General features: G+C 40.4%; 1 protein-coding gene across 1 annotated transcript in view; it reads left to right on the top strand.

The window, feature by feature from the left end:
• Positions 1-14562, top strand: part of abca4a (ATP-binding cassette, sub-family A (ABC1), member 4a) — a 34708-nt gene extending 20146 nt beyond the window's left edge. Inside the window, exons 19-49 of the mRNA XM_078281255.1 lie at positions 37-168; positions 369-508; positions 742-879; positions 2127-2305; positions 2618-2720; positions 3242-3447; positions 3847-3901; positions 4064-4144; positions 4679-4854; positions 5151-5275; positions 5413-5511; positions 5609-5798; positions 5957-6051; positions 6494-6526; positions 7036-7141; positions 7238-7312; positions 7488-7657; positions 7945-8122; positions 8291-8406; positions 8735-8882; positions 8962-9085; positions 9363-9492; positions 9645-9765; positions 9905-9967; positions 10068-10174; positions 10592-10733; positions 11265-11399; positions 11547-11650; positions 11743-11835; positions 12002-12251; positions 13423-14562. Of these exons, the coding sequence (XP_078137381.1) occupies positions 37-168; positions 369-508; positions 742-879; positions 2127-2305; positions 2618-2720; positions 3242-3447; positions 3847-3901; positions 4064-4144; positions 4679-4854; positions 5151-5275; positions 5413-5511; positions 5609-5798; positions 5957-6051; positions 6494-6526; positions 7036-7141; positions 7238-7312; positions 7488-7657; positions 7945-8122; positions 8291-8406; positions 8735-8882; positions 8962-9085; positions 9363-9492; positions 9645-9765; positions 9905-9967; positions 10068-10174; positions 10592-10733; positions 11265-11399; positions 11547-11650; positions 11743-11835; positions 12002-12251; positions 13423-13542 (3934 nt within the window). The 3' untranslated portion in view covers positions 13543-14562. The remainder of the gene's footprint in view (positions 1-36; positions 169-368; positions 509-741; positions 880-2126; positions 2306-2617; positions 2721-3241; positions 3448-3846; positions 3902-4063; positions 4145-4678; positions 4855-5150; positions 5276-5412; positions 5512-5608; positions 5799-5956; positions 6052-6493; positions 6527-7035; positions 7142-7237; positions 7313-7487; positions 7658-7944; positions 8123-8290; positions 8407-8734; positions 8883-8961; positions 9086-9362; positions 9493-9644; positions 9766-9904; positions 9968-10067; positions 10175-10591; positions 10734-11264; positions 11400-11546; positions 11651-11742; positions 11836-12001; positions 12252-13422) is intronic.
• Positions 14563-15376: the final 814 nt, after the last annotated feature.

Below are 15376 nucleotides of genomic sequence, written 5' to 3'. Positions count from 1 at the left end.
ACTTATTTTTCTCTCTCTCTGTCTCGTCTCTCCCAGGTCCATATTGACCGGTATGTTCCCTCCCACCTCCGGGACAGCCACCATCTATGGCAAGGACATCCGCACAGACATGGACACCATCCGTTTGTCTCTGGGAATGTGCCCTCAACACAACATCCTTTTTCAGCAGTATGTAACTCTCCACACAGTTAGAATATAGGACTCAAATACTTACTTTTGGTAGATTGCATGTTATATTGTACCACAATATTTATCACCATACAGTGTGATAAAATAAACAACCAAATAAACAGAAAAACATGCTTGCAGTACAATTTGTTAGTTGTAACTGGATTATGAGCTTCCCCCTCTTTGTTTGGTTCTGTCAGTATGACTGTAGCAGAACATATCCTCTTCTATTCGCTGCTGAAAGGCCGTCCAATAGCAGAGGCCGAGGAGGAGGTAGAGAACGTGCTGCAGGATCTGGGTCTTCCCCACAAGAAAGATGAGCTGACCCAGAACCTCTCAGGTCTGTCTGGTTCTGCTTCTTCATCCAAAATAAAGCTGCTGCAAAGTGTATCTGGATCATTTTTTATTGATTTATTTTTATTTTTAAATAAATGGCACACACCTAGAATGCACACGCACACACGCATGCACACACACACACACACACACACATGCACGCACGCACGCACGCACATGCACATACACTGATATGTGCACACTTTATGATCAGTACTTTATGATGTTCTAATCCAGGGGGCATGCAGAGGAAGTTATCAGTTGCTTTGGCGTTTGTTGGTGGGGCCAAGGTGGTGATCCTGGATGAGCCCACTTCTGGGGTGGACCCCTACTCCAGGCGCTCCATTTGGGACCTGCTGCTCAAATACCGCGCAGGTAAGACTGGCCCCTGCTGGCTAGAAGAGGGTATAGAGCCCTAATTTCATGGTACTGTAGAGGTTTTCTGCATTAGCCCCTAAAGTAAACAGATACCAAAACTTAAAATAAGTTTATTACAGTATCCAATATAATGGTTGCAGTTGTCCCTTCACATAGCCAACCTTTACTGTCTTATATTATGCTCTAATTGTAATCATCATAATCGTCAACATGCACATACAATAAAGCACTTATAGGATGACGCCTTGAAATGTGTTATGCCATGGACACAATCCATCAGTTAAAAATAGGTAGTAGTTAATACTGCTTTTTAAATGTTTTCTTTATTTATTCATTATTTTAATTTTATTTGAGTTCATTTTTGTCACATTAACAAGCTGTTTAACATAATAGTGCATTTGTAATAACTGCTACTGCTACTGTTTGTAGTCAGCTAAACTGTGTGGAAAATATTTCATTAAATTACTTTAGTTCATTAGATGATAGTATCATTAATAATTTAATTAATATTAATTCATTAATATCCTTGCCTTCATATCACAAATGAAATTACATTATTAGGTTCCCTTGATGATTATAAACAGTAACAGTGTAGCTTGTCATGCTGTATTATATGACATGTAGAGGTTAGATGATGAACAAACCTGACAGGTTTGTCTGGTCAGACCACAAATAATTCAACCTATGTCCTTCTCAAAACATTGCATCATTTGGCGCCCGGATAGCTCAGTTGGTAGAGCAGGCGCCCATATATAGAGGTTTACTCTGGGCCTGGGTTCGGCTCCGACCTGTGGCGCTTTGCTACATGTCATTCCCCCCTTTCTCTCCATTTCCTGCCTTCTGCTGTCCTGTCAGGATAGAGGCTGAAAATCCCCCAAAAAATTATCTTAAAATAAAAAAAAATAGTCTGACAGTTGTTCCACTAAACCTGAAACCTGAAAAAACGGTAACATTCTGACCTAAAGCTGTTATGTATAAAGTAATAGAGTCTTTCTGTCTTAAATTCTAAAGGACAAATGCTTACCGTTTAAATATCCCAATTCTGTCATATATATTCTTGGACCTACTAATAGCCGTACTGAAATCTCATAATAAAACTTAATGGAGAGCTTTTTTCCTGCCTTAGTATTTCACAGCACAGCAGTGTTTTTGAATCTTGATTAAGGCAAGAAGGAAGGTTTGTCCTTCTTTCATATCTCTCTATTGTTCCTTTGGTCATCGTGTCTCTCTTTCCCACGCTGCAGGGCGCACAGTGATCATGTCCACCCACCACATGGACGAGGCCGACCTGCTGAGTGACAGAGTGGCGATCATCTCTCAGGGTCGCCTCTACTGCTGTGGCTCCCCCATTTTCCTCAAGAACTGTTTTGGCGCTGGCTTCTACCTCACTGTTGTGCGACGAATGAAACGTGACACTCCAAAGGTGGGGAAAACGGAGCCTTGTGTGTGTTTGTGTGCAGTAGGCTTTAAATGGTACAGAGTGGTAGCTTTAAAAGTTATAAGTATGAATTTGGGTTAATGGTGGATTTATTATACTGCCAGAATTCAGTTCTTGTTTGACTAGAACTGCATATGAAACAGAAATGTAGCTTCATTTTTACTTCTATTTAACAACTGACTAATACAGTGGTTTCACCTTTACGACTCCCTTGCTGATTTGTGTGTAAGTCCCAGTGAGACTAAGAGCGAGTAGAAATACATGCAGGAGAGTAAATGGTGGTTTCCAATCCGACAGGCCAGCTGTGACCGTACAGACGATTGCTCCTGTAATTGTTCAAAGTGTTCAAAGTTTAAAGTGGACCAGAAGGAGAGCCAGCCTCCAGACAGACAGATGGATGGTATGTTCCATTATCGTGTTGTAGTCATTTCAGAGATCAGTGTGCATTGCCAATCTCCTTGAACCTGTTTAAGTCTGTTCAACGTCTAAATGAATGCTGTAATGGAGCATAATATCTTTGTCATGTTGATGAAAAGCTCTTTTGCATTGGATTATAGTCAGTCTGCTGCCAACATGCCTAGAAACACCATGTGTTGACTGACCTCTTAAAGGTCAATTTGATATGCAGTTTTGCCTACCACATGATGTGATTTAATGTGTTTTTCTTCTGTTTTTCTTTCTTCTCTGCTGTGATTGTGCACACACTCTTACTTTTCTTACAGCATATTTCTACTTACAGTAACATGCCACCTGTCAGTTGTGAGATATTTTACTATTACCAATGGTGCTGCTTAGTTTACATTCTTTAGTGCCTCATTTTCGTAACAGCACGCAATAAGATAATAAATAACACAATCAAAGCAATTAGCGTATGATGAACGTTGAAATAAAGCAAAATCATCCTCTACCACTAATCTCCAGGTAACATGGAACGCATCACCGCCCTGATCCACCATCACGTGCCGCAGGCTCGTCTCATTGAGGCCATCGGCCAGGAGCTGACCTACCTGCTGCCCAACCGCAACTTCAAGCCCATGGCCTACGCAAGCCTCTTCAGGGAGCTGGAGGAAACCCTGGTGGACATCGGCCTCAGCAGCTTCGGTGTGTCCGACACATCGCTGGAGGAGGTGCGTGGAAATAATAACAAAAGAAATGGTAACAGCTGGAATCGTAGGACTGCTTGTATTTAACAACTACATACAGTTTTGATTTATTAGGACATCTAAAAAATTTACAAATTTACATTATAGTCCCAGACTTTAAGAAAATAAGACAATAGTTCAAACTGACAATCACTGCCCCCCCTGAATAAGACAGATTCTTAGTTATTGAAGTACAAATTATATTTTCATTTTCAGTGCTACAACAATTTGAACAGAAAAGAAGAGTTTTATTGGGACAATCTGTCATACAAACACTGCCTGACATTCACCTTTACAGTGATTAGGCTCTGTTACACAAGGCTTTGTAATAAAGAGCATCACTTAATCTTGGATCCTGACAATAACATAAGCTATTTTTTGTAGATCTTCCTAAAGGTCACTGCTAATGGGAATGCAACCAACAAGAAATGTACACCAGGTAAAAAAAGAAGAAATGCACAATTTGTTTTTGTGGTACTTTCCGTTAACTTCTCTTTCTCGTCCTGTTGATTTGTCATGTGTCTGAATGTGTAGTTGTGTCTCTTGTAGCCCGTCATCATGTGAACTACATTCTTTGTATCCCACTTTCCAACTCTCTCAGACAAGAACTCATTGCGACAGATCTGTCGAGCTAGTCTCTGTGGATACAACAGAGTGGCAATTGATATGGAACCACCAAAAGGTGACATTTTTAGCTTACAGTGCTGGACAAATGCGTTTGTGGGAAAAACATATAAATTTCTGTAATTCAAGAAGATTTAGAGTCTATTATGTGATGTAAAAAGACACCGATTTAACACTCCTTTGTTGAATAAAAAGAATATGTGAAGTCAACTGAGAAATTTGCTGAATAGTTAGACATGTTGGGCAATGCCCTCACATTTAATCTATTCCTGAAAACATGTTTTGGGAAAAAGTGTTTTTCCTGACAACAGTGTAATGCAGAGAGCTTTGGCTTGGGCTTTTTGACTAGTGAGATGTAATGAGCTGATGTATTTATCATACATATATACTTCGATTCAGAGCTTTCACTGGCACAAACATGTTATGATGATGAACTACATCCCTGAGGCAAGTAGAGCACTGCAGATAGCTTTTTGATCACCGCTCACAGAAGACTAAACATGGCTTGCTGGCTGGCTGGCCTCTTTAATCTAGCATGTACACTGCATGTGCAAGTCAGACTGTGCAGCTTGACATGAGCTCTGTATTCCAGGGACAGATGGGGCTTTGCACACTAATGGCCAGGGCCCGTGTGATGTCCCAGAAGGCAGTGCAGGCAGGGGATCCTACCAGGTTAGAGGCGTGTGTCTGACCATCAAACAGTTCTTCGCTCTGCTGATCAAGAGGTTGCATCACACGACGCGCTCCTACAAAGACTTCTTTGCCCAGGTAACAATGCCATAATGTATCAAACCATAATCCACTGCAGCACTGTCAGTAATCATAATAGCATTTTATTTTTTTTCACATTTTAAGTGTTGCTATATTGTGTGTTGTGGATTTACTTGAATAAGATAAAGCTATGAAAACTAAGCTGGTAACAGTGAATCAGCAGAGGTGCTTGTCTCAGTTTGGCTGTCTGAATTTTAGAGTTGAATTTCCAAGACAGACCAGGGCCTTGAACCTCATCAGTGTACACATTTTGTCTGGTTTTTAAGTGGCAGTTGTGTTTCTGTGTTTGGTAGATTGTGCTGCCTGCCAGTTTTGTTTTCCTGGCACTGACCTTCACTCTGATCGTTCCACCTTTTGGAGAGTATCCAAGTCTGACTCTCAGTCCCTGGATGTATGGCAGACAGTACACCTTCTTCAGGTTGGTATAATTAACACACAGTGACCAAGCACTGTTTAGCTGATATGAGGAATGAGATCAGTGCAAAACGTTCTATTGAATTTGGCTAAAATAGCTAAAATGTCGCTAGTTACATTTTGTGATTTTGTCCATTGCAGTAATGAGCGTCCTATGGATGCTCCGATGCGATACTTTGGTGAGGTGCTGTTGGACAAGCCTGGCTTTGGGACTCGTTGCATGGCGGATGAACCACTGGAGTGAGTCACCTACACAGATTTAAACCATTTTGTCCCCCCCAGCCTGCCTTCTGTGCTGTTTTGTTTGACTACATGGGTCAATTTCTCCCACTGGTAGAGATTTTCCATGTAACAACATCACCACGGAGTGGGAGATGCCCCTGGTTAACCCTGTCCTGATAGATATGCTGGCCGGCCCAGAATGGAACTCCCTCAGGCCATCTCCAGACTGTCAGTGCAGCACACCCAGGAAACTCAGCATGCTCCCTGTATGTCCTGCTGGAGCTGGAGGCCTGCCACCTCCACAGGTAGCTGCTTGGGTCACTAGATTCCTTCAGCACACACTTTTGTGTATTGTGCACTGACTTCTGTATCACATCCACTTATTCATCTGAAATGGCATACATTTAGAGGTCTGCCACTGCTGATGAGTTTCTCATATCAAATGTGTTCTTTTGTGCATTAGAGGATCCAGTCAACAGGAGATGTTCTCCTGGACTTGACAGGCAGGAACATCTCTGACTACCTGGTGAAGACCTACCCCACTCTCATTAGTACCAGGTATAAGAACCTTCACACCAGTTCAAAAAGAAGAACTTTGTTATTCCAAAAAAGCAAAAACTGTAAAAAGTAACTGTAACTAATAGAATCAATGTATTATAGTTTCTCCCCTCTACATTGATCTTAACCTTTGTGTTAACAATCATTAATATGACGAAATAAGCCGTACTTTGTATCAAATTAGACCAAAACTAAAAATACTCTTGGTAAAAAATACTGTTGGTATTTTCATTAGAATATTGAAATATATTGTAGTTGCACACAAAAGGAAAAACTGTAATTTTATTACATCAAAGGTTTATTCGAGATGTGTTCATATAACAAAGAATGTATAGTACTCTTTTATATATATATAAATATGTAAAAGTGCAACACTGTAAGAAGCTATTGAAACGTGAGTGTCTAAAGTACTTTCTAAAGTTGAAATGTTAATCTTTTTCAGCTTGAAGAGCAAATATTGGGTGAATGAACAAAGGTAAGTTGTATCCAACTGCTTCATTGTCAGTCCACAGTTAGGTCCAAAAAGGGCTATCTTATATGTTTTTTTGATATATATTACATGTATTGTGTGTAGTGGTGCAGTTCTCCCTCCAGTGGTTGTAATGGTGTGGTACAGTTTTGGACTGCAGTAGCTGGAGTTACAGTAGGGGTGCAAAATTGTCACATTTCAGTGAAAATCTCTTTTTCGAATCAAAAATAAGTAATTTTTGTGATTTGTGTTGATCTAATGAGTTTATTTATTTTTGAAAGTACCCTGAACTGATGTCCCCCTTACATTTGTAGCAATAATTACATTAATTCTAAGGTGAAATTCCCCCTACATCCTCATCATAAAATCAACTCTAAATCCACATTTAAATGCTGATATTTAAAAACATTCTTCCCGCAGCGTCTTTGTCACCTTTTTCACTCCTGATGAGTTTGCACCCCTGTACAGTAAAGCTTTGCAGATGTCAGCAGGGGTTTTCTCTCTGTGGTGTCCAGGTATGGAGGCATATCAGTGGGAGGACAGCTTCCTGTTTTAGAGCTGCAGCCAAAGACCATCCAGGATCTAGCAGCACAGCTGGGACGACTGCTCAATGTTACTGGGGTATGGCTTTAAAACTCAAAATGGTGTTTGTGTGTGCTCATCACTTCACTTCTGTGATTTCTTTTGTAATTGGGCCTCAAATTTCTTCGGTTGCAGGGAAAATGCTCCAAACAAATGCTGAAGGACATGGGGACGTTCCTCAGGTACATGGAGACTCAAAACAATGTCAAGGTCAGTCCAGTAAAGCTTCACCAGCAGGATGAGGCCTTCATCACTGTGATCCACTAGCCTCATTGTATAACACAATGTGATAGACTGCTGTAGTTTATAGATGTCTATGTTATCAATCAACATTAGCCTATAAATCAGCAGTACTCAATGTACATCATTGACTGTCTTTCGATAGGTGTGGTACAACAATAAGGGCTGGCATGCTGTGGTTTCTTTCATGAATGTGGCCAACAACGCCATCCTCCGTGCAAATCTGCCCAAAGGAGCTAACCTGGATGAATATGGAATAACTGCCATCAACCATCCTCTGAATCTCACCAAAGAACAGCTCTCTGAGATCACTGTGTGAGTAGTCTGGCTGACCAGATGTGCAGTGTTGGGATAAAGCCTGCCGTTGCAAAATAGATAGCGGAGGGGAGGGACATCCTTCCCCTCTGCTATCTATTTTGCAAGGGCACCATCGCTGCATCCGGGGCATAGCGCTGCCCAGGACAGTTGTGATTGGTTTAAAGAAATACCCCAGAGTTTTGAAAGGAAAAGTAAGGAGTTTCTAAGAAGTATTAGAACTGAAGAAACTGCTTTTGGTGATAAAGTCAGTTTTCTCTGATATTTTCCCTCTGTCTTTTTCCCAGCCTGACCACCTCAGTGGATGCAGTGGTGGCCATCTGTGTCATCTTTGCCATGTCCTTCGTTCCAGCCAGCTTCGTCCTCTATTTAATCCAGGAGAGAGTCACTCAGGCCAAACACCTGCAGTTTGTCAGTGGTGTCAGTCCATTGGTCTACTGGATGGCCAACTTCCTCTGGGACATGGTACAGTGACCCTATTACCTTACAAGATATACCTGGCAATTATCATTAAAGTTAACGGCATGTAATACTAATGTTTATAAGAACTTCAATAGGCTTTTCTGCTTTTGCTCATGACATAGCTTTGTATACACTCGCCAGCCCTTATTGTTTTTATTGTTGTTTCTCCAGTTGAACTACTCCATCAGTGCAGCGATGGTTGTGGAAATTTTCATCTTTTTTGATAAGAAGTGCTTCACCTCACCAACCAACCTCCAACCACTTATTTCCCTACTTATGCTTTATGGGTAAGTTTCTGTCCTTTTTAGGCTTTAACTATATTTGTTACAACAACAAATGATGTAAAATGACGGCCAAACTAAAAAAATAGCTGAGCCTTGCTTTTGAATTGACTCTGCCAATAACTTATATATTATATTATACATATTGTACTAATATTCAGGATTTAACATTCTTTAATTAAATATGTGTTACCCTCTTTCGTTCTGTTCCAACAATGATCAGTATATCATTGTATATCGCATAGGGAATCACAGGTCTCTGTCTTTAGATTGTGACATTCCTTGTGCTTAACTGATGCTTTTTTGATCTCTCTCTTTTCTTTTTCTCTCTTAGCTGGTCTGTGATACCCATGATGTACCCCATGTCCTTTATATTCAGTGTTCCCAGCACAGCCTACGTCTCTTTGTCATGTATCAACCTCTTCATCGGCATCAACAGCAGTGCCATCACCTTCATCCTGGACCTTTTTGAAGGCACCACAGTAAGACCACGTGGCTTCTCTCTGTAAATCCCATCTCCCATGCATCTTCCATATCACCCTAATTTGGATTTCTGTCCAGGCTCTGTACAAGTTCAACCAGCTGTTAAAGACCCTGCTGCTCGTTCTCCCCCATTACTGCCTGGGACGAGGTCTCATAGACATGGCCATGCACCAGGCTGTGACTGATACCTACGCTCGCTTTGGTAATTACACACAACTGCTCATATATAAGGTACCATGGTCCAGCAAGTAAATACTTTCAATGAAAGCAATGAAAACCTCCAACTGTCATCCACCATTTCAACACATCAGAAATCGGATAGCTTACATGTGCCATAAAGGCACGAGCCAACTGCAGAGTCGTAGCACACTCAGAACCCCCCCCTTGTGCACCAAACGCTTCGGAGTCGAGGGAAAAACACATTTTTAAAGTGTTAAAGTGTGATGGAAAGGTGCGTTGTGTTTATATATTTTCCTCAGGCGAGGACTACAGCCCAGACCCCTATAACTGGGACTTTATTGGAAAGAATCTATTCTGCATGGCTGCTGAAGGATTTGTCTATTTCATCCTTAACATTCTATTCCAGTATCGCTTTTTCCTGGATCACTGGTAAGTGTAGTAGAGCTTGAATTAGAAAGCGAAATTGGTTTCATGAAATGCAGGGATGCTGTAAAAGTTTTTCCTCCAGATAAATGTGATGTGACTGGTGTGTAGATTGACGGAAAGTTGATATACTGAGTTGTTGATTTTTCCATTGGCAGGATATCAGATTGCCCAAGGCCTCCTATTTTGGGAGAAGATGTAGATGTGGCAGAGGAAAGAGAGCGACTCTATCAGAGTGAAAAAACAAATGACATTTTACGCATACGAGACCTGTCCAAGGTGAGACATTTTTTGTTTCCAAAATATGATCAGGTCACGGACAATGGACAACATGCTAACATTGATGTTCAAAAAAGATATAAAACTCAAAAATATACTTCAATTTTTGTCCTTATTTTGTTCCTGTCTCGCTTCCCAGACATACAAAGGAACAATCATCCCTGCAGTGGACCGAATCTGTGTTGCAATATCACCTGGAGAGGTTTGTGTGGTTAAATCTAAACCAATGCAATTTACTCCAAAGATGAAGCATTCTGGTCACTCTCGTGTTTTTTTTTTTTTTTTTATCTGATCCTCGGCAGTGTTTTGGTCTACTGGGGGTGAATGGAGCAGGGAAGACCACAACGTTTAAGATGTTGACTGGAGACATTGACGTCACCTCAGGAGAGGCCTCAGTCGCTGGTCACAGGTTAGTAATATATTGTTTTTACAAAAAGGAATTAACCAATATGGAATGTGACATACATGTTGAGGCTTGTAGTCAGCATCCGTGTTGTTTACTAGGGATGTTGAAATGAATCATTGCATCAATGCATCTCGATGTGGACCTGGATGATTCTGCATTGATGCAGTGACCGACCATAATTGATTAGTGCCTAATGATGTTACTTTTTTGTTTTTGCCTTTTGTCTGCTGTGTTCAGACTCCGCTTTGTTGATGAAAACCATGTGTAGCAATATATAGTATTGAGGAGGTGACGCATCGTGATGCATCGTGATATTGAATCGATTCGAATGGTAGACAGGATAATCGTAATCAAATCGTGACACCAGTGAAGATTCACACCCCTATTGTTTACTCCAAGTGTTTTCCCCTAAATCTTCAGCATTTTAACCAACATCCTGGACGTTCACCAGAACATGGGATACTGCCCACAGTTTGATGCCATAGATGAGCTGCTGACAGGTAGAGAACATCTGCACCTCTACGCTCGCCTCCGTGGAGTTCCGGAGCCTGAGATCAGCCGGGTGAGCTGCAGCTTTTGCCAGGAAATAAATCATTTTAAACTGGACATTTCAGTTGTAAGCAGCACTGTAAAATAATAAAAAAAAGTAATCAGTGTATCTTACATAATATATATAATGTTTATATCTAAAATGAACACAAGCCTAACTTATTAATCATCGGGCGCGGGAAGTTGAAGTAAAAACGAAGATGAATGAAAAAGTGATACTTTTTATTTGAATTGCATGCAGACTAAAGTAGCACATCCTTTCACTGTAAGCACTGAGGAGAAAAAAAGCCGCAATATGATTTCAATAATGTAGAAACAGATCCACAGTTGATTGCCATTCAGATGTTTGGCAGCTACTACAAACAGCTAGTCTTAATTAAACAAGTTCAGTTAGAAACCCTGCACATTTGGAAACTACAAAGTGTACATATTGTCATTTCAATCTGCCCCATTTTTTTTTCCTGTATCAAGTGTACAGATTTACTTTCCTGACGTTTGACTGCATTGTGACATGAGGCACTTACAATATCCTCCTTGTGCTCAGGTTGCAGAGTGGGCCATCCAGAAGCTGGGTCTGTCAGAGTATGCCGGCCTAAGTGCTGGGACATACAGTGGAGGTAACAAGAGGAAACTCTCCACAGCCATCGCCATGATAGGCTGCCCTGCACTGGTGCTGCTGGTGAGACCAACACTAACGTCACTGCTTGGTTTGGATTAGAGGTTTAGGATGGGGAGCACAGTTATACGAGCATGGTTAGGTGATAGAGGAGATGCAAGATGTTTCTGTGTGTATTTTTATGTATTTGTTGTTATTACTGTGTCTTAGGATGAGCCCACTACAGGTATGGACCCTCTCTCTAGACGCTTCCTGTGGAACTCCATCATGAGTGTTATCCAGGACAGACGAGCAGTGGTCCTCACGTCACACAGGTAAACTATCTGGTGTGGGTGTTCCACTGTATGAGTGCATGCATATTTATGAGCACAGATTTTAATTCTGATTTTGCCATCTGCCTTTACAGTATGGAGGAATGTGAAGCGCTGTGTACCCGCTTAGCAATTATGGTTAATGGATCCTTTAAGTGTTTGGGAACCATTCAGCATCTCAAATACAAGTTTGTCATTTTTAATTTCATCCCATATCATATCAAATTTCAAATATACACATTTTCTTTTTTGAAACATTCATGCAACAATGAAAAGAAATCCAATCACATTAGTATTCTACGCAATTGCTGATCTTTGATTTGTTTCTTTTGTCTTACATCAATGTGAACCTAGGTTTGGTGATGGCTACGTGGTGACCATGAAGATCAGGACAGCTAAGCCCGGTTCTGCCGTAGATCTGAACCCTGCCGAAGCCTTCATGGAGAGCACCTTCCCTGGCTGCATCCAGTCCGAGAAACACTACAACACTCTACAGTACAAGATCTCCTCGTCCTCCCTGGCTAGGATCTTTCAAATGGTCCTGGTTAACAAAGACAAGCTCAACATAGAGGACTACTCAGTGTCACAGACCACTCTTGACCAGGTAAATAAGCATAGGACCATTTTGCCTGAAGATGGTCTGGTACCGAATCATTGCCTAATATTAAACTTTGTACCATTTTTGCAAGTTAGACAATGTGCGGGGGTTTTTCTATCCAACTCTTGACCTGGTTGTCTCCCTCCGACGCACCTGTCTCACATTGTGGATGTGCAAAGTATCTTTCTGTACAAATAAGCATAGGACAACATAAGGAATTGTAAAGGGGGAATTTTACTGGGGTGTTCATTTCCTCCTTTCGTGTTTCTTTCAGGAGGATCAGATGGCTTGCTGAGAATTGTGAATAATCCACTAACTTTTTATTTTTTTAGCAATGTGGCAGTGTCGGTCTGTTGGTCTGCACACTGAAACAAATAGTGGATGGATTGCCATGAAATTTGGTAGAGACATTCATCTCCCAACCACTTTTCATCTAGCGCCATCATCAGGTCAAGTTTTTTAAAAGGTCCAATACTTTGGTTTTCTATCCCAAACTAACTCGGTTGTACATTGGTACATTGGTATACATTGTACCTGCAAACATCAGCATGTTACCAATGTAATTGAGAGCATGACAGCATGCTAACGTTAGCGTTCAGCTGAAAGTAAGTAAGGAAAGTATATGAAGTATAAGTTTATTTATATAGCACTTATCACAAGCAGAGTTACAAAGTGCTTCATAGGTCAAATTAATTAATACATCAAAACTTATTGATACCTAATAATAATCACACTAAATCACAATGAATCACAAAGGCAAGGAACATAAAAAATATAGTAATATAATAGAAAAAAGGTGGTCTTTAGATGAAACACAGAGCTGCTAGCATTATATTTCATATCTTTCTTTTCAGAGATTTTACTTGATAGATGTTAAGATTTCTTTTAAAAAAAGAAAGAAAATTGATTTTTTTAATGGATTTTCAGGGGATTTAATTCCCTGCACCACAAAGGAGACCAAGCAAGTGGTGTGTGTATTGCTGACTATTCATCAGATATTAAGATTTCCTCATATTTATTCCGTCCACCTGATGGTTCAAACAAATCTTGCTACATTATTTTATTCTCTTATGTCCTCTGCCTTGCATTGATTATCACCTTTTTTAAAGTCATGACAGTTTGGCTCAGAGGACAATAGGTTGATCCTAATGTGTCTATGTATTTCTGTACCCTGTAGGTGTTTGTGAATTTCGCTAAGCAGCAGTCAAGAGAGGATGACACCATTGTGTTGCATCCAAAAGCTGCTGGGGCACAGCGATATATTGAAGCTACACTCTTCAAGTCTTTGAAGAAGTGAACTTACCTCAATGAGCTCAACTGGAAGACAGAAGAAAGTCTTCAGTTTTCATTTTAGGGGCCACCGTGTCCAAAGAATGTACCCTATGGATGTGTGTGTGCGGAGAACTGAAAGGTAGTCAGGAGAACTCCAACCTCCTCTTCAAATGACACAGTCTACAGAAGATTCTCTACAGTGTCATCGTGGCATCCCTCTGCCTGATAGAGACAAGCGACTGTTGCAGAAGATGAATCAAATTGTTGTCTCCATAATTAAGCAAAGAAGTCTGTCTTTCTCATCGTCATTTGGAGGAGTCTTTGGAACTGGGCAGTGCTTGTTGAGTCATTATGTGGCGCTTGAAATGCAGTTTGTAAAGGAGGCAGCCCCTTAAATAGGACATGACATGTTATGTTTGACAGCAATACTTTGCTTTTTCAGTGAACAGGGTTAGTGGACTTTGGTTTTGGAAAGTGTGGAGCATTTCTGTGCCTGCTATATGTTTCACGCTCTGCTCACCTTCTAGGCCTTGTAAGTTAAATGAAACAGAGCTTGAGATTTATGACAAGGACCATGACTTTGATTGATGAGATGTCAAAAAAGTTCAAATCAAGTTGTAATGGTAATGTGATGAAAGCATAGGTCCTGTTATTTTTTTTTTGCTTCAGATGCCAAGCGAGATCATCTTTTTTTTTTTTGCCTTCTTTAGATATGTGAAATAAGCACTCAGAGAAGCATAGCCTCAGCACTTTATTGACGCAGCTTTAGTTGAAGCATCACAATTTTTAAGATGTTCTGCTAGTGCAATACAGCTCATGATTTTCATGAAATCCTCACGGTGCTATGGAATTCATTTCGATATCATGTGATATTTTTATGCCAACCAATTTTTGAGCTTTATCACATATATGTTCATCTTTGGTAAACTGTCTGCACTTCACCAGCACCTGGTGTCATTAGAGTAATCAATGTCACAAAAATGATGTTTCTGAGAAGGGCATCATGTCAAATAAAGTAAAATTTTTCCTTATGATGTGGACCTTTCCCCCCCCAGACAACCTTTTTGATTTGTTTTACATTTACATTGCTTGACATTACTCAAATTCATTTTTATACAAAACCGTTTTTAACAGTTGAATAAAACCTGAGATTATCACTGACTACCTGATAAGCCCTCTACACATTAATGCCAGAAGTTACACTTCTACAGTATAGTTTCCATTTCTCTGAAGAAAACAGTAGAGATATACGGTGAAGAAGCCTAATATTAGCATAATTAAATCTTAAGTCTGCTTTATAAGATTTCCTCCTGAGAGCTTAAAAGGGATGTTGCACTCTAAAATAGATGCCATGACATCTTTAATTCTAGTTTCCACAAGGACTTAATTATAAGCTAGAGTATGTTTTACTTCTTTCAGGTTATTAGTGTTGTAAGCATTCATGGTGTGTGTGTGGGCTGGTTTGAATAAGGGTTGCTTAAATGCTAAGGTGCCATTTTCAACCTTTAGTCACATCCTGAATATCAAAACTATCCAATGATAATGTGTAACCGGGGTTAACACAGCATAGAGAATATGACAGCAATGAAGATGTATGTAATCTCATTACTGACTTCATATCACAACGTCACATCGTAGGAAGAAACTAAAACATGTGTTGAAACTGGACAGACTGGACAGCTATTTAAAGCTATAGTGCATAGTTTCTGTCGCCCCCTCAAGGAATTCTAAGTAATGACAATAACACTGTCTGCGCGTCCATGATACAGCCTTCCGTGATCGCACCGCCACCCCTCCTCCACACAGTTGCTAGTAGCCAAGTAGGACACGGAGGATTAAAAAAAACATGATGGACTCTT

Source organism: Sander vitreus, chromosome 22 (genome assembly GCF_031162955.1).
Source record: "Sander vitreus isolate 19-12246 chromosome 22, sanVit1, whole genome shotgun sequence".
In the NCBI taxonomy this organism is placed as follows: domain Eukaryota; kingdom Metazoa; phylum Chordata; class Actinopteri; order Perciformes; family Percidae; genus Sander; species Sander vitreus.
Note: the sequence above shows the minus strand (reverse complement) of the source record. Positions and strands in the feature narration are given on the sequence as shown.